The 17,371-nt window shown below is 39.1% G+C and overlaps 2 protein-coding genes across 3 annotated transcripts; one reads left to right on the forward strand and one right to left on the reverse strand.

The window, feature by feature from the left end:
- Positions 1-1,957: 1,957 nt before the first annotated feature.
- ajm1 (apical junction component 1 homolog) lies at positions 1,958-12,856 on the reverse strand. Of its 2 annotated transcripts, XM_028462405.1 has the most exons (3): positions 12,751-12,856; positions 6,678-9,970; positions 1,958-3,530 (listed from the first exon to the last, which is right to left on the reverse strand). In XM_028462405.1, exon 2 carries the CDS (start codon positions 9,914-9,916, stop codon positions 6,692-6,694), a length of 3,225 nt encoding a protein of 1,074 aa, XP_028318206.1. In that variant the 5' UTR covers positions 9,917-9,970; positions 12,751-12,856; the 3' UTR covers positions 1,958-3,530; positions 6,678-6,691. The 2 variants fall into 2 exon arrangements, with proteins under 2 accessions (XP_028318206.1, XP_028318205.1); XM_028462404.1 differs by lacking the exon at positions 1,958-3,530 and having other exon boundaries at positions 4,871-9,970.
- Positions 12,857-14,407: 1,551 nt separating this feature from the next.
- On the forward strand, positions 14,408-17,371 carry minar2 (membrane integral NOTCH2 associated receptor 2). The gene is made up of 3 exons (XM_028462274.1): positions 14,408-14,479; positions 15,733-15,999; positions 16,904-17,371. Exons 1-3 carry the CDS (start codon positions 14,408-14,410, stop codon positions 17,099-17,101), a joined length of 537 nt encoding a protein of 178 aa, XP_028318075.1. The 3' UTR covers positions 17,102-17,371.

Below are 17,371 nucleotides of genomic sequence, written 5' to 3' on the forward strand. Positions count from 1 at the left end.
CTCACTCAGGCTATTCCAGAGAGTTCTATTCACTGTGCCTGCAGCTGAAGGAAAGGCCTGATCTTTGCATTGACCTACATTCTGTGTGTGTGTGTGTGTGTTGGCTCACAGCGACCATCAGCCTGAATCAGGCACTGATGGTGACATCAAAGGCATCAAAGGTTCAGCTTTTAATCAGAGGAAGGTTTACAGATGAAAACCTGGACCCACATACTGTGTGTGTGTGTGTGTGTGTGTGAGGGGACAGTGCATCACTAAACATTAAAACCAACCTTTGCTTTTTTTTATTCCATTGCATCTTTTTATGTTTTAAATGTGTGTAAATGTGGCGCTCTAGTGGTTCTCAACATTTTGTAGCCCGCGACCTCCAAAATAATATCCACAATATCCAGGAAGTTTATCATTTGCTCCATAGTGTATAGTTATCCTAAAGATGTAAATATTTGTTTGAATACAAAATAAAATGGGTTAAAAGTGACAAAAATGGTGAAATGGGATTTTTAAAACCCACAGAAATAGGTTAAAAGTTGAAAATTAGAGTGCCCAAAAACAGACAAAAAAAAAGGGTTCAAATTGTCAATATTGGCTTAAAAGTGGCAGAAATTGGGTAATGTAATTTGAAAATTGGGAACAATTTGTTTAAACTGGCAAATAATGGCATGTCAAATCGTAAATGTGGTTAAATTGGCAAAAATAATCGTGAAATATGGTGATAAGAGGTTAAAAGTGACAATAATGGGTCAACATGTGTGAAAGGGTTTATAAGTGCTGAACATGTCTGGAAAATAGAAAAAATGTGCAGAAAAGGCATTGAAATGTGATGTAGAAGTGACAGAAATGGGAAAAATGTAGCAAAAGTACATTAAAAGGAGCAAAAATATGGCAAGAAAAAGTGATGAAAATAAGTTAAAATATGACAAGTTTGGTGTATTTGCAGAACAAAAGTAAAAAAAAATAATGAAAAATGAGCTCAAATTGTTCAGAAAATATTCTAAGTTTCTTGAAGGCATCTGGTGACCTCAAATGGGTCAATTCTATGTTAATCCACTCTATGAAGGACTTTCTATCAGTGTGGACATAGATCTATGTATAGAATGTGGCCAGAGGCTAATGATTCTGTTCTGTATGATAGAAATAATAAAAACCTTAATAAGTTACACTTTAAAAGCTAACTGAAGGCACATATGTATGTATGTGTATATATAAATAATATAAAAGCCTTGTCTTTAGAACACACAAGTCACAGTTGTCATTTAATTTATTATATCATTTCTAAACACACGCAGACATTTATGTTGGAGGTATAAAAAAATACACGATTGCAGTTTTCTGGACAGTTGAGGTGTTTTTTTTTTTTTCTGCTCCCTTTGACACAAACAAAAGCTTTTTCTATACACGTCATTCTCTAATTCAAAGTCCCAATAACAAGCGTCTATTCTCAGGAGAAGAACAGAACTGGAGGCGGGGTCAAAGGTTACAGGAAGGGAAACGTCAGTCAATGATAACACACGTGTGTGCTACTAATGTCTGATTATGTGATAATCATACAGAAATGTTTCGTTCTTTATATTTAAAATAAAAACACACACACAACCAGATGCATTAGTCATTCCATGTCCTTTCAAAAACATCCCACGCACTTCAGTCTCAAAAAATTCTGAAATTTTCAGCAATTGTTTCTTGATTATTCAATATTCACACTGTACATTTTTAGTTTGATCCGATTAATACTTTTTGAGATATAGACAATTTAGTGAGGGGGGGGGGGGGGGGGGGGGGTATTTGTCCTTCAGCTTCTACAGCAGACATGGGCAACTGGTGGTCCAGGGGCCACATGCAGCACTTGGTCCAATTTCATGCGGCCCCTAAGGGAAATCAGCCCAAAAAACAGAAAAAATAACAAAATCAACAAAAAAAAACACAAAAGGACAACAAAAATACACAAAATTAACTCCAACTATAAAAATAACAGAAACGTGTATGAAACAACTACAAAAATGCAAAATGAGAACAAAAATACACAAAAAAACCCAAAATGAACCCTTTGCTCTTTCTTGTGCTAATGCTGATTAGTCATTGGTCTATCTTCTATACATCTATAAAAAGCAAGGAATCTCTGTGTGTGTGTGTTCCTCAAATATCTCTGAAAATCAGGCTCAGACAGAGCTGAGACTTTCAACATGGCTGCTGCTTGGTTCAAGAATGTGCAACGTCAGATTTCTTTGGACTGCAATGATACTGTTCATGAATTATTTCATAAATGCGGCTTTGCAGAACAGCGCAATATTAATAAATTTGTTGATGTCACAGGTTTTCTCAAATAAGTTCCTTTGCTGATGATGATGTCATAGTTTCTCTCAGAGTCCCAAAGCCAGGATAAAGGAGGAGGATTGGACGTTTTAGCTAGCAATTCCACCCCACATAACGGTCTTTTAATTAAATTTGATATTGTAATAATTAACAATACAGGACACAAATTAATTTATCTAATGTGGGTCTAAAGCATCAAAGTCATGAAGTAATTATATAACAAACTGTAAGGTCTTTTACCTGCTTTCTGTGAAGTGTGTTGTGATAACGCGTGTTATGAATTAGCGCTATACAAATAAAGATCGATTAATTGGTGAAGTTATTTTGAGACGTAATGGCCTCTTTCAAAGGCAAAATAAAAGAAATTAAAAAAAACAAATCAATAGAAGAAACTTAATTTGTAGTTCTCTCAGCAAGCTACAGATGTATGCTAGCCTATATTACAGTGCTAAATATATACATACTTCCTACGATCACTGCACTGGTATTCTATAATATAGTAACTCTGTTGTGCCCACAGGCCAACTGTGCCGCATGATCAAAGCCAGCAAAGGCTTAATTCACAGTGATGATGTCATCAGTTCTAAAATTTCATAAAATTGTACGCTCCCGGTGGACAATTTTATTAAACAATTTAACGATATCATTGCAGTCCATACGAATCCGACGTTGCACACTATTGAACCAAGCAGCAGCCATGTTGAAAGTCTCAGCTCTACCTTTCCCTGAACTGCAGCGATATTTGACCCACAGACACACAGAGATTCCTTGCTTTTATAGATATAAAATAAAGGTTACACTTTCTTGGGATATAAAACAATTTTTCATTTTTATTTTGGATCCCAACTTTGGGTTATTTCACCAAATATTTCAGAATTTTTTAGGACTGAAGTGCATGGGCCATTTGTAAAAATGACATGAAAGGATCCTACATTTCTGGTCTGAACAAAGAGTGAAACGTCCTGAAATATCACCATGTTTGTAACTTTTTCACTCCTTTTAGAAACCGTAATAACGTCACTGTCAGGCAATTGCATTCATCCAATAATAGAAAATTAGTTTTTTGCTATTCACAGTGTTTGAAACTAAACAGGAGACACCAACATGCAGTTGGAAACTAGCACCAAGAATCCACAGAGAGCTCTTAGAGTCCAACACTGCTACAGCTGAGGGTCTGCACTCCACATATTGATCACCAGAGGAAAGATTCACATTATGCTCTGAAAATAAATAAATAAATAAAGGATTCTCAGGAAACAACTTTCTCATTCTGACAGAAGCAACAACAACCATGTTCCTACGTTATTTCAACATCTGTAAACAGAATGTGATAGAAAACAATATGATATATGTATATAAAGCTGCCAAGTCTCTGCAGTATTTTAACTTATGTTGCATAGAAAATATCTAGCTAAGAAAATAATATTTCATATTTTCTGCATGATACACCTATATTAGACTGGATATGAAAATATCAATATGGTCAGAAATAAAAAGGTTTTTCCTGTGTAAAACGTTAAAGATTACAATATACTTTTTTTAACTAATAAAAGCAGCAACACCAGTGGATGAAACAATGGAATAACAATAGAATATTAACTTCTCCTTCAGCTTCAGATAAATAATAAAAATATACACATCTGTCTGTGTCGCATTAAAAACAAAAAAGATTCACATTAATTTCATCAGTAATCTAACACTGACTTTTGCCAGTTTGACGAGTTTAGCAAATAAATCAATAAATAAACAATTGAATGTCTATTAGTGGGACGTTCAAATCCTCACATTAAGGAACACATTTTTATTTACTTTTAATAAATATTTCTGAAAGAATTCATGTTTACGTAAACTCCACTGAATTTAAACATAAATCTTAAATAATTGTGCTGTTTCCGTCATTTTTTAAATATACTAAAGTTTTGAGCATGCAGATCTAAATCTATTGCAACTGTTTTGCTTTTTCTGATTTTTTTTTTCATTTGACAAAGTAAAACATTGGAATTATTTTTAAATATCTTTCTTAAATCTGAATACTTTATATTTTTGTGCAGATTAACGTGTCTGACGTGTCTGACGATTCTGGGACACATTTTAGAGGCATTTTTTAGCCTTTTGCAAATATTTTATTCCTTCTCAGTTAATAATATACAGTAAAATCTAAAACAGGGATGGAAATTAACTCTTTCTGTCCAATCTAGCAGCCATTTTTATATTTTAGTGTTTATGTGTACAGTTAAAGTTCAATGCTTAGAGACATATTTCATGCACTAATTAGCAGCGTTGATTATTCAGTAATTAATTATTAGTTATTAAATAACAGGAGATGAAGCCTGAATAGACCAACACAGTTGTTCAAAAGAAAGGTTAGAAATATTTAGCTATTTCTTATGTTTTTGTATCATTTATTTATTTATTTAACATTATTTTTAACCAAATTAGCTATGGAATTGTTTTTTTTTAAAATTTAAAACAGTTGTATTTAGTATTTATAACTTTAAATTTTTCTACTTAACATAATACAGAACTGTAGAATAATCAATGATAAAATAAAAAAGGTCTCGTTATTGCACAACTCTCATACCTACGTGTCTGATTGTGAAGTTTGTGTGATATTTAATGTTGTCTAATGTCCAAACTTCTTTCTCTCATTCCTTTAAAGCTGCAGTCGGTAACTTGTGGAGGAGAGAGAGGACTTAGCATTACATTTGAACAAGTACAACTTTCAGATCCCTCCCCCTCCCTCTCCTGCCTGCCTCCAAAGTCCCTCCCCCCAGAGGAGGCTGGTGTGAATATTGCTAAATGACCAGTAAACCACACAACAAAAGGTGCGTTCACACCGACCGCGACTGAAGCAACGAGATAACATTATAATCAATGTAAATGACTCCAGCTCAAGTTATCTCCCCTCTCAAGCGACGTGACTATGTTCAAGCGACTCATCACGTGACTGCAGTCGCGTTTGGTGTAAACGCACCTTTATAAGTGTAAGCTGTTGATGCTAACGCTAGCCGAGGAGGAGCTGTGATCAACAGCTGTTAGACAGTCCATCAAACACAATCCTGGCTCTTATTGGTTCTTTTCCATCAGCCGCAGTGGATTCTGGCAATTTGCAGTAGGAACAGTAGGCGGGATTTAATGAACCTGTTTTTTTTGATGCACCGAAATGAAAATTCTTGGCTGAAACCGAAAATGAGAAAACCCAAGGCCAAAAACAGAAAGTCCCATTTCCAGACAAACGCCCATGTTGACCGCGATGTTTGCTCACGTCTGTACAACATCCTGTTTTGGTGAGAAAAGTGTTTCGAAATTTAGGCCCCCAAAAATTCTTGTCTGAAAAAGGCCCAAAACTGCATTTTTGGTTTTCAGCCGAAAATTTTCTTTAGCCAAAATGTGGGTGCATCACTACCTCTAACCATTCTACTCTGTTGTTTCCGTGTTATTATGCATAGCATCTTCTCTGTGCTGTGCTCACTGATCTCTGTGTGCCTGTAGCTCCTCCCATTTCCACAGTGGAGATCCCACCGATCTCCATTATACTCTATAACCACATATATCGGCCAATCGTGTGCTGTTTTTACAGAAAAACTAAAACAATCACGAGCCAGCTCCCGTTGTTCACAGACGGCTCTTAGAACTGAGACAAATCACAACAGATGCGTCGCGAACCGTGGCTCATCATTTCCATCCCTGATCTAGACAAAAGCAGGTGAACTAATAAGTGACATCAGAATGTTCAGGACATAAATATTTAATCAAATGAAGCTTATTTTAAGTTTTGGGATTTTGTCGCAGTTTTATTTAACCTATTACGGAAGCAGATTTGAGCCAAGTTGGATGTAGAAAATAATTTTGGGCAAATCAAGAATTAAGTTGAAATGTCAAGATTAAAGTTGAAATATAATGTCTAGATTTAAGTCAACAAGACGAGATTAAAATCGCAAGTGAAAATGAACTCAAAATACAATATCGTGATAGAAGTGGAAGGTTTGCCAAATCTACGGAAGCTGACTTGGATCAGTATTTTGAGGCGTTTTTTTTAAATTAAAATTTCGATAAACTTTTCAACTTAAATCTAGACTATATATTTCAACATTTTGACTTTATTCTCAACATTTCAACTTAATTCTGGTTTTGCCCAAAATTCCATGAACCACGTTCGATTAAAGTTAGATGTTGTAAATTTGTAGTGACATTTATAAAACGATAAATGTAGTCTACGATGATTTATGATTATTCTAAAGGAAAGAGCAACGCTAAGGAAAAGTGACATTTTGATAGCAAAATACTTGCCTACAAATGTTTTCATTTTGAATCGGTATATAAAAAAGTGTAACAATATATATGTAAATCTATACATATATATTTACAATAAAAGGTGTGGTTAAATGATGTCGTCGAGGAGGTGTGGGGTCCCGACCCAGTCCAGGGTCCTGGGTTCTGATGCAGCCATTATCATGCACATGAACTGTTTCCCAGTCCGTTTATCAATGGGATAAATAGTGGTGGGCGTGAACCTTCTGTTGTTTTCCACAAAATCACACAGCTGCATATACACTTGTGGGTATTCGTAGCGTAAGAAAATGCCGCGTATTCTAAGTTCTCTTTGAATATTGATGAAGCAGATTTCTCTGGCTTTTCGACCTTCCTCTCCTTCTTTGTCAATATCTGCCGTTCCTGGGGGCGGAGTCAGGATCAACGTTTCCATGTCGTCCTCCTTCTTGTGAACTTTCTTTTCAGGACTGAAGGATGCTAATGCTACTTTTGCATATTTTCTGACAGTAGGAGTTTGGTTCCTGGGTGAAGGACCGTCGGGTAACTGGTCGCCAACAGCAATGGAAACATTCAAGATGAAACATTCGTTCGGATCGTACTCTTTTCCGGCTTCGTTGAGCTCTTTGCAATGTTCCCCTAAGTTGTCTTTGAAGCTCTCCAGCTCTCGTAGAGACAGATACGTAGGTGACATCAGGAGACTATCCAAGCCATACATGAGAAAGTTACTTGATGAGGCAGGATTGGGAAACCCAAGAAACAGAACTCCTCTTCCTCGAGAAAGGTACCCAACTTTGGCAATGCGGGAGAAGGCTTTGTGGACGTCTGAAGTCTCTCGGCAGTATTTAATAACGTGACGACATGTGCTACCAATTCTTCCGTACAGACAGCTTTCTTTATGGATGTCCCAGTCTTCTCTGCGACAGTTCCGGGAGCAGTAGTACGTGTAACAGCTGTGGCAGGATTTGAAATACAGGCAAGCGTTGAACAGGGTCTCTGTTCTTCTGCACTTGTTGTTGGAACACATCATTGTATCATCTTCATCTGGGCTTTGATCTGGAGAACATTCGTCTGCACTCTTCATCGCGTCACTCGCACCATCGATATCTCGAAAAGAATCTAGATTCATTCTGATTGATGTAGGCTGCTTGTCCAGCACGACAGGTTCTTCCGGTTCTGCTTTTGAGTTCTTTCTTGACAGGCACACGGCTTCTTCTTCATCGATCAACTTCTTTAATTGGTCCAAGATGTCCTCACTAGCTCTTCTACTGGGTGGTTTATAGTCTGTGACAAGGTCGGCTAGAAGCTCATCGAGTTGTTCAAGGCTTTGCTGCAGGGACGTGTTGTCACGAGGATTCTCTTTGGTCAAGCCCTCAAAGTTGTTGTGAGACATTTTTGGACTCTCTGCACTTCGGGAATTAAGAATATCCCAACTGGCAGATCGTCCCTCTGCCTTATTTAGGGTCCCCGATCGAATATCATTATCTGTGATTGTTATCTCAGGTGTGACGAACCAAAGCTTGTCAGTGGTGCTCTTGGATGTTTCTGTTGGACTTTTGTCGATCAATGAGTTATCAGACAGGGATAAGGCTGCATAACGTCGGGGGGAACTCGAGAGATTTACAACAACTGGTTCAGGTTTGTCACTTTTGGCAGTGGGAGGTTTCTTGGAGTCTAAAAGGTCGTTAAAACTCTGGCCTCTTTGCACAGAAATAGGTTGTTCCCTTTCAACGCGCGAGTTGAGAATATTGTCCCAAGACCTGGAGTAGGATTTTGACTCTGTGCCAATCCTTTGAGGCTCCACACATGGGCTTGCATACCACGAGGTTGCAGTTGGCTCCTGCCTTACTCTGGTTGGGGTCATTTGAGACACATAGGAAGCTGGATTGGTGGAGTAACCAGATGCATCGGAGCCGTACCAGTCCTCTGTCTGAGCCTGAAGTACTCGTGCGTGTCTGCGACCCTCCGTGTAATAGGCCCTCACTGGCACATGGTGCTCTGGTGGCATTGCATACACGTCACTGGGGTAATAAGACCTTGTTGGAGCACTTTGAATTTGGTAAGACCTCGGGTCTTCCCCATAGAATATTCTCGTAGGCGGCGTCTGTACGATGTATGGGTTGGTTTCAGTTGTTGCATAGGGTTTGGGGTAACGTGTCTGCACAGAATATGGATAAGGCTCCATTTCAGTAAAATATGATCGTGGTGCTACAGCGTGTACTATTCGAGTCCTTGGTTCTTGCATATACTGAGCTTTGGGAGTATATGCTTGTCCGGGTACGTAACGTTCATCATGAATGTATGAACTTGGTTGTGGAGGAGCTGTAGTCACGTATCTACACGAGTCGTCAGCATAAAAGAACTTTGATGGCACGCTAGGGCTGGAGTGAGCTCTGTGCTCTCTTCCGTAGTAGTCCACAGCTGAGGGTCTTCTCTGCACCGGACTCTCCACAGGCTGCAGGTAGCTGTTTGGCATGCTGCGGGAATATTGATAGGCTTGTCTTCGTTCCGTAACAGCGGAATCGGTGGGAGTCGGCGTTCTGGAGTAGGAAAAATGGCGAGGCACAGTTAGACTCCGGTTGCCACCGCCGTAGTGCCTCTGCCACTGTGGATCAGTGTGAGATGCTGCTTGTTTCCTTTCTGAACGATGAGCGGCTGCGTTATCGGGTTTAATGTCCATCCGACACCTAACGTGAGGGCTGGTCGCTGGTTTCTCCAGGCCCGCTTCCTCACCAGTATCAGCAGCGTAATATCTACTGCTGTCACTCAAAGGCTGTAACTTTAAAGGGTGAACTTCCTGCATGTGAGCCCGACTTCCTGCCTCGTGTCGTGGTGAACCTTCTGGTCTCCAGCGAGGTTCTCTAGTGACCCTCTGGGCCTCTCTGCCCTTCCTTCCTGAAGACGAAGACCCTTCAAGAGACACAGGGGTGATACTTGTCTGCACACGAGGGGCACTTTTTGACCTTCCTCTTCTTTTTTGTTCTGGAACGACTACTTCACTGGCCATTTCTACAGCCATCGGCTGAGGAGTTAACCTATGGCTATAAATGTCCGGGGCAGAAAAGCGATACTTCTGCTGGCGACCCAAAGCGTTCCAGGCAACCTCGGGGTGAGCCGCCTGCCTGTCAACCTTTCTGTACGGAGACTCCATCGCCTGATTGAAGTATTCCAAGGAATCGTGGCAGTACCTCTTGTTGACTTCTCTCTTCCCGTCCTCCACCGTCTTATCACATTGTTTGGAGAAGTTTGAGTCGTCAGAAAGGGAAGATGTTGGGATTACTTTAGTATCTTGTTTTACAGTTGAAACCAGTAAGTCAGGTGGATGTGTACGTGTCATCTTAAACAGATTCCTTTATCTTTCTCCATCAAGTTGCTTTCGTGAAGAAGGTCCCTGAAAAGATAAAGATACAAGTCAAATCATTTAGGTTTGTCAACAGACTCAATTACATTACACTTCATCAGTCTTTTCTAAGTATATTCAATTTGTTTCCGTCTGGTTTTCTCGTGTGCCTTTGATGTGTCCCTTGAAGTTTAACTGTAAAACTGTGACAAGCTAAAAATGGCTTACAGTTAGAGGTTACAGCTACAAAGAAAGGCTTTTTCTCATTCTTCACTATTTCTGTGAACATGTGAGTTATAATGGGTGAATTCAGTTTTAGATTCTGCATTTCTATGTTATTTGACAGATAAATATTCACTGTAACACAAGGTGAATCCAACTCAATCACACATCTGCTAAATGTCCAATTTGCTCAACTTCCTTTAAAAATCAAGTTATTTTGGTCTGAAACATTTCAAAGACCAACTATGCGACCGAGTGGGCTTTCTGGATGACATTACTGTGGCACTGTGGCAAGTTTCAAACACTGCCTTTAACCACCTCCACAAAAAGGTTGAGGGACTTTATTACATTCGCACCCCATTACTTTACTTCTTTATTGTCTGGACGTCTCAGTAACATTAAAAGGTATCAGTTCTAACAGATAAGAGCAGATGACGTTATCATAACTTCAGGATTGACTTCCTGTAAAATCTAGAATAGAATGCAAGATTCTCACCAGGAATATTTCACAGCGTAGGGGGAACATTTTGAAATTTAGTGAAGTAAAGCTAAAGTTGTTTTTTTTTTTTACAACTTGTTACTGTCTTACTTTAAAGGAAAAAGTTATTTGTTATAACAAGGGGTAGGATCATATAGATTTATACTTCCTCCTAATCCTTTTCAAACATGTAAAGACTTCACGTGCAGGATTTTGTAACCATTTATTCTCACTTTGCTTTGTTTGATTTTTTTTTTAATTACTATTATTATTATTATTATTGATTATTTTCATTGTGGTAAATACACTGCTGTTGTGTTCATGTTTGAAATAGAATGAAATCAAATCAATTGGTCAAGGAACATGATGAATGTAGTTAGAGTAACATTGGGACTGTTATGGACACGCCCCCACACACACACACTGTTTATATATAGTGGACAGTGATTATTGGTTACAAAGAGGAGGATGTAAACAGAACACGGCCTGAACCTGAATGAAGCCGATGTCTCTTTAAACATGAACACGTTTCAACCACACACTATTCATATCTGTGTGCGCGCATGTAGAATGATTTGTTCAGTTATAAACATGACGAGCAGCTTTATGTGATACTACACGCTATGTCTGGTTGAAGCTTGACGGTTTAAGGCTCAAACTCACTCCAGCGAACTCCGCGCACAGCGGAACAAACAATACGTGCACGCCTGGAAGTTCCTTTTTTGTTAAGTGTGCAACAATTATTACGATGGTACCGAATAAAAAAACAGAAAAACCCCCCTACGTTGCTGAAAACGGAGCATGGGGGAAGCCATCACTCCGTAGGGGAGCAAAATTACAACATCGGGGGCGGCTATGCTCAACAGTGCTGGAGAGAACCGTGATAAGCTAGCAATGCTAACGGACGCTGGCTGGGATCTGAAACCGTGCTCCAGCACCTCACGTTAAACTGTAGCTGTGTTTCTATTACCCTGGGAAATGCAATTAAAACTGCTGATGGAAACATCCAAATTTTAAAAAAAAAACACTGAAATATTGAAAAAAAGTTTTTACGCTTTGATGAGGAGGAATTTCAGATTGAAATGTGTTGCAAACGAGCAATAGAAACACTTTCTGCAAATACACGTCATAGAACGTGACGTACCTGGTCACATGACCACTGCTCTCTTTTTCTTAATGTTATTACTTATTATACATATTACTGCCACATTAGACGTGAAACAACAAAGGAACGCAGACTTAAAGAAAGGTTTGGAACGTACGACTTCCTACACCAAAGTCTCGCGAGATGAGATTTCGCGGGAGTTGCGAGCCTCCAGCCCAAAACGTTCAATGGAAACACATTTAAAGCACAAATATACTTTGACGACATTTAAACATATCGCTTTTATTTTGCAAACATCTGTAATGGAAACCCAGCTTGTGACTGGTTTGTTTGCCAGTGTTGGATGCTCCAGTTCAAACCACTTCAACCAACATTCACCACCAACCAAAGGACCCGACACAAAGTTCAAATCCTATTGGTGGAGAACACTGTGGAATCACTAGAACATCCATCCTGTGTGAACATTAGCTTCTGACGCGTATGATAAGTAACTCCTGAGTAATCGAGTATGAAGCTCCATGCTAGGCTAGCTTTTGTTAGCATGAAGATGTTCATATGTGTGGAGACGATGAACCACAGACCAGAAGGTATGGATGTGTGTGTGTGTGTGTGTGACAAAACTGTGCACGCAATAAAGCGTTTGGTTTGTAGGAACATCTCAGAGGACAGACTGTCAGTGTGTGTGTGTGTGTGTGTGTGCTGCAGAAAGCACTGCAGCGCACACACATATACGTGCCCGCACACACGCACGCACACACTGATGTGATGATGTCAGTGCACTGCGGTGAACAGGCCGATATAAATCGATGAATCGATACATCGTGCATCACAAACACATCCCGAGGATTCACGAGCTTCCCCGTGCGCGTGTAATCGAAGGCCCGTCCGGTCGGAACGCGCTCCCTCCGTGCACGTCCACACCATGGCTGTGCGCGTGCGCGGCTGTGTGTCGGTACGTGCACGGCCTCCCCTCCTCTCTGCACCGCACACACACACACACACACCGGACCCGGGGCTCGGTCTTACCGCAGGGCTGAGGCCCGGGGCTCCAGGCCGGTGCTGGTCCATGTTGAGTCCGGGATGAGGAGCAGGACACCGGGCACAGCCGAGCAGAGCTCCCGGTGACGACATCGGACATGTGCAAACTGCACCGCGCTCCTCATTGGTCAGACTCCAGCTAAGCCCCGCCCACGGGCGGAGGAGAACTGCGCAACCTCCGTGCACGAGCCACACCCCCCCGCAGCCACACGGGCCGCGTGCGTGTGTCAGCGGGCACGAGCCTGGGATCCCAGAGTGAGCACGTGACACACGTTAACGGTCAGAAATCATCAGAGGAACGAGTTTTAGATAAAAATAGAATAAACTACAGAGCTTCTTCTTCTTCTTCTTCTTCTTCTTCTTCTTCTTCTTCTTCTTGAGACGTTTTTTTTTTTTTTTACTTTTCAGACACAAACAGGAAGAAATGCATTTAATCACCTGAAAACCAAAGAACCTGTAAATATGGATTATTATTCATGGTTTTTTTTAATTATTTTTTTTTAACATACTGTCATTAAATGTGGAATAGTTCTTATTTAACTATAATAATAAAATATATCCAGGTCAACTTTCTCAAAGCCTATTTTTTGGAACAAACAGTTTTAGAACATCTGATTTCAAATGAATGTAAATATAACAATAACACAGTACGTAAGCAATGAGACAAATCAGATTTAAATAACTACGACACTTAGATTAACACTAAAAAAGACAGTTTGAGCCAAATGCACACAATCTAAATAATTAACAAATAAGAATAATTCTGTTTTAAATACTAAACTTAATACACATTAAACAACTCATATAAAAATACCTAATAAGTCAAATAAAGCAGACACTAATAAACCCCCTTAATGATAAATAATAATGAATCAATCAATAATCTTGAACATAATTTCTATTGCTTTAAATCAACAGTAAATGTCATATTTAACTAACTACAATGATGTGTATGAAATGTGCTATACAAATACATTTTTCTTGTCGTACAATAAATCGATTGTTTGATTTCTAAATGTCAAACATCTTCTAATTAAAATAATACTGTTAGATATAAACTTTATAAATCTATGCTTAGTTTGACCCTGACAATCACTAATGTTTTACGTTTCGTAACAAAGGAAGTCACATGACCCAGCCATGTGCAGCCAAGGGAGGAGAAACACTAGATAACAACATAGAATCCAAATGCTAAGAAAACTAGGTTCGGGGCCCAGGAGTGAGCCAACCCTGAGGCCCACACAGCTGTGTTTAGATCAGTACCTGTTCATTTGTGATTGATTGATTAAAGCTAAACCTCTGACTATGTCTCTCATATACAATCACCTCAAAACTCCGACAGAACAAAAGAACCAAAGGAACCTTCTGAGTTCCTCATCAGACGTAAAGTTGGAGACGTTTTATCGTCTGTTAGTGAAGAAAGAAGAGAAGCTGAAAAAGCTACAGGTGAGCATTAACACTGATGGTCACTGGTTTCACTGGTGTCACAGAGCTTCCTACCAACTGGCATTAAAGTGACAATGAGCGTGTGCTAATGTTACACTATCTGCTGCTCATGAATTATTCCACATTAGTGCTAATGCTAGTGCTAGTGTTGGTGACCCTGGACACGGAGCAGTAGCAGCAGCAGTGGTTCTACAGGAGCATGGACGTCTCTGCTCTGCCCAACAACAACAACCCACTGAAGCTGCTCCAGTTGGACGCTGGGACGTTACCAGTAACACATCAAGATACACAGAGAGGGTGGAGCAATAGGCTGTACACACAGGTACACACACACACACACACACACACACACACACACACACACATACACACACACACACACACACACACACACACACACACACACACACTGTGTGTGTGCTTGGGTTTACAGTAGCTGTTCTCACACATACGTTGGTCTATGATGCACTGGCATGTCTTAGAACAGGGGTTCTCAACTAGTTTTACCCTGGGACCCACATTTTTCCACAGCCATTAAATCGCGACCCACGTTTTTCAAAAATAGCTGTTGAAAACACACATTCTCTTTTTTAAAACATAAATCTATATATTTTCCTGCGCAACATGCACTTCACAGCATGCATGTCAAAAGAAAACATTTTTTTCAAAATAAAAGACAAGTCCAACATGACAGACTTTAAGTATTTATTTGTTTTTGATCAACTGTTCGCGACCCACAGAATACAGGTCCGCGACCCACTTTTGGGTCCCGACCAACCAGTTGAGAATCACTGTCTTAGACTGTGGGATAAAACTCGTAGTGGGTTTAACTTTAGACACGTTGATCCTAAATACCTGTTTTATTTTTTACTGTCCACAGCCACCACCATTATACCTAAGCTACACACTGGTCACCACACTGGTTTGATTACACAACATAATATACACAACTATAACTTCACATCTCACTCTCACTTTAAAATAATCAACTCTTCCCTACCCTGACTCCCTCTTCCCTGTTCCCTTCCTCCCCACCCAGGTGTAACACTGCTCTCCCTTTTTATATTCTCCCTTTAATAAAGTATTTCTTACCCTTCCTTATGGAGGGCTGGTGATGGTCACAATTATGCAATAAAATAAATTCATTTATTTAGTTGCAGTAACAAAACATGCATTACTGTGTTATAAAGATTGTGTTGACTTCTGACAGCATGTGCAGACAAAGGTTTAAAAAATCCTTTACATGAGGCCATTGTAGCTTGTCTCTGGGTCTAATAATCATTTATTGTTTTTTATTTTCAATTTATTTATTGATTTATTTATTTGCGGTGTTTGTGTTATTACAAAGAATGAAATTGTTGTTTTTTAACCGGTTCATTTTCCACTTGTTTCTACATTATTTTGATGGAAACCAGTGCAGTCAGTAAAGTCTCCACTGGAATAAAATGAATAAAAGTGATGTTTTTTAAACAATCATCACTGTATGTATTTATTAACGTTTGATTATTAATGTTTGTTGTGCAGAATGAAGACCAGCCTCAGACTGACGGCTCTGCTCCGCCCTCAGACGACCACCCTGTGTGGTTCGTGGACCGATACCTGGACCGTCCTGTGATGTTTGTGGACCGATACCTGGAGAAACACATCACTCCCATCACTTTGAAGTCCAACATCAAAAGGAACCCTTTGTTCTCTGAGTCCACATCACAGAACACACAGAACCACAAGGCCACGCCCTCCTGGACCGTCCAGGACTTCGACTCACATGGAACCTTAGCTCATTACCTGAAGGTCAGTAAAGGTCACACACGTTGTCATGTGCAGGTGTGGACGAGTGAAGGAACTACAGAGAACGTTTAATAACAAAACTCTAAATACTAAGTATTACAAACTCAAAAACTACAGGATCAAAATACACCAAAAATCATCACTTTTATTCATAAAGCTGAACAACACTGCAGTACTGAGAACCAATACTATGTACTAATACTCAGTCAGTACTAAGTATATGTACCAATGTGATAATAATAATATAATACTAATACCAATAAAAACACTGATACTAATATATGTACTAATACTCAGTAAATAATATGAGTACTGAATATTACTACTGACTAACACTCATTATGTACTTTTATTCAGTACTATGTACTAATACTCAGTATTTATACTATGTACTTATATTCAGTCAAAATGCTCAGTACTCATATTCATTAATAATACTCAATACTTGTACTTATATTCAGTACTAATACTTACTATTTATACTCAGTACGTGTACTCAGTACTAATACTCTGTGCACGTCTTGAATAATAAATGTTGGTACAAAGAAATAACTATTGTGATAGTTTTATTATATTTATTTATATTTAATCTCATTAAATACAATAAGAAAAACAGTTTTAATAGAAAAACAAACAAATCTGAAACAAAGTGATTAGTTATTAGTCCTGATAGTGGCACAAAGTTAACATATTACTCATAAATACATTACTGTTGTTTTATATATAGATATATTAATAAAGGAGCATTAAACAGGAAGTGGATGCGTTCAGGTCTCACACAGGACTCCAACACGTCTCTAGTTTTGTTTTGTGTTTTGACAAATTATCGACTAAAAGTAAAACCAATCTACGTATGAATAATGTCCAATAATCAGAGATCAATAACTGTATTTGTGTTTATAAATAGGAGCTGAAGACCCCCACTGATCTAGACTTCTGGTTGGAGGACCTCTACACCCCAGGGTTTGACTCATTACTGAAGAAGAAAGAATCAGAAGAGAGAAGGAAACACGTGTGTAGGATGGTGTCTGTGGTCCTGGTGACTGTCAGTCTGCTGCTGGTGGTCGTAACCGTGTCTGTTGTTGTTTCACGAGACAAAAACTGATGAGAAGTGAGAATTACGCTACATTTTAGGACTTCCTCAGGTTCAGAGTGAGGTATCGTGACTCAGCAAAACCTGTCATTTATCGAACCAAATGGACTCATGACTCAGCGAAACCTCTGTCAAATGAAACTTCAAAATAAAAGTCATCAGACTCTATGGCTTCAGCCTGTAAAACGCACCATGGCGTTTTATTTTTATAATCATAATAATATTTATACATTTTATTTAAAAGCACTTTTCAAGAAACTGAAAAACACTTTATTGGTTAAA

The sequence above is a fragment of the Gouania willdenowi genome, chromosome 12 (genome assembly GCF_900634775.1).
Source record: "Gouania willdenowi chromosome 12, fGouWil2.1, whole genome shotgun sequence".
Taxonomy (NCBI): domain Eukaryota; kingdom Metazoa; phylum Chordata; class Actinopteri; order Blenniiformes; family Gobiesocidae; genus Gouania; species Gouania willdenowi.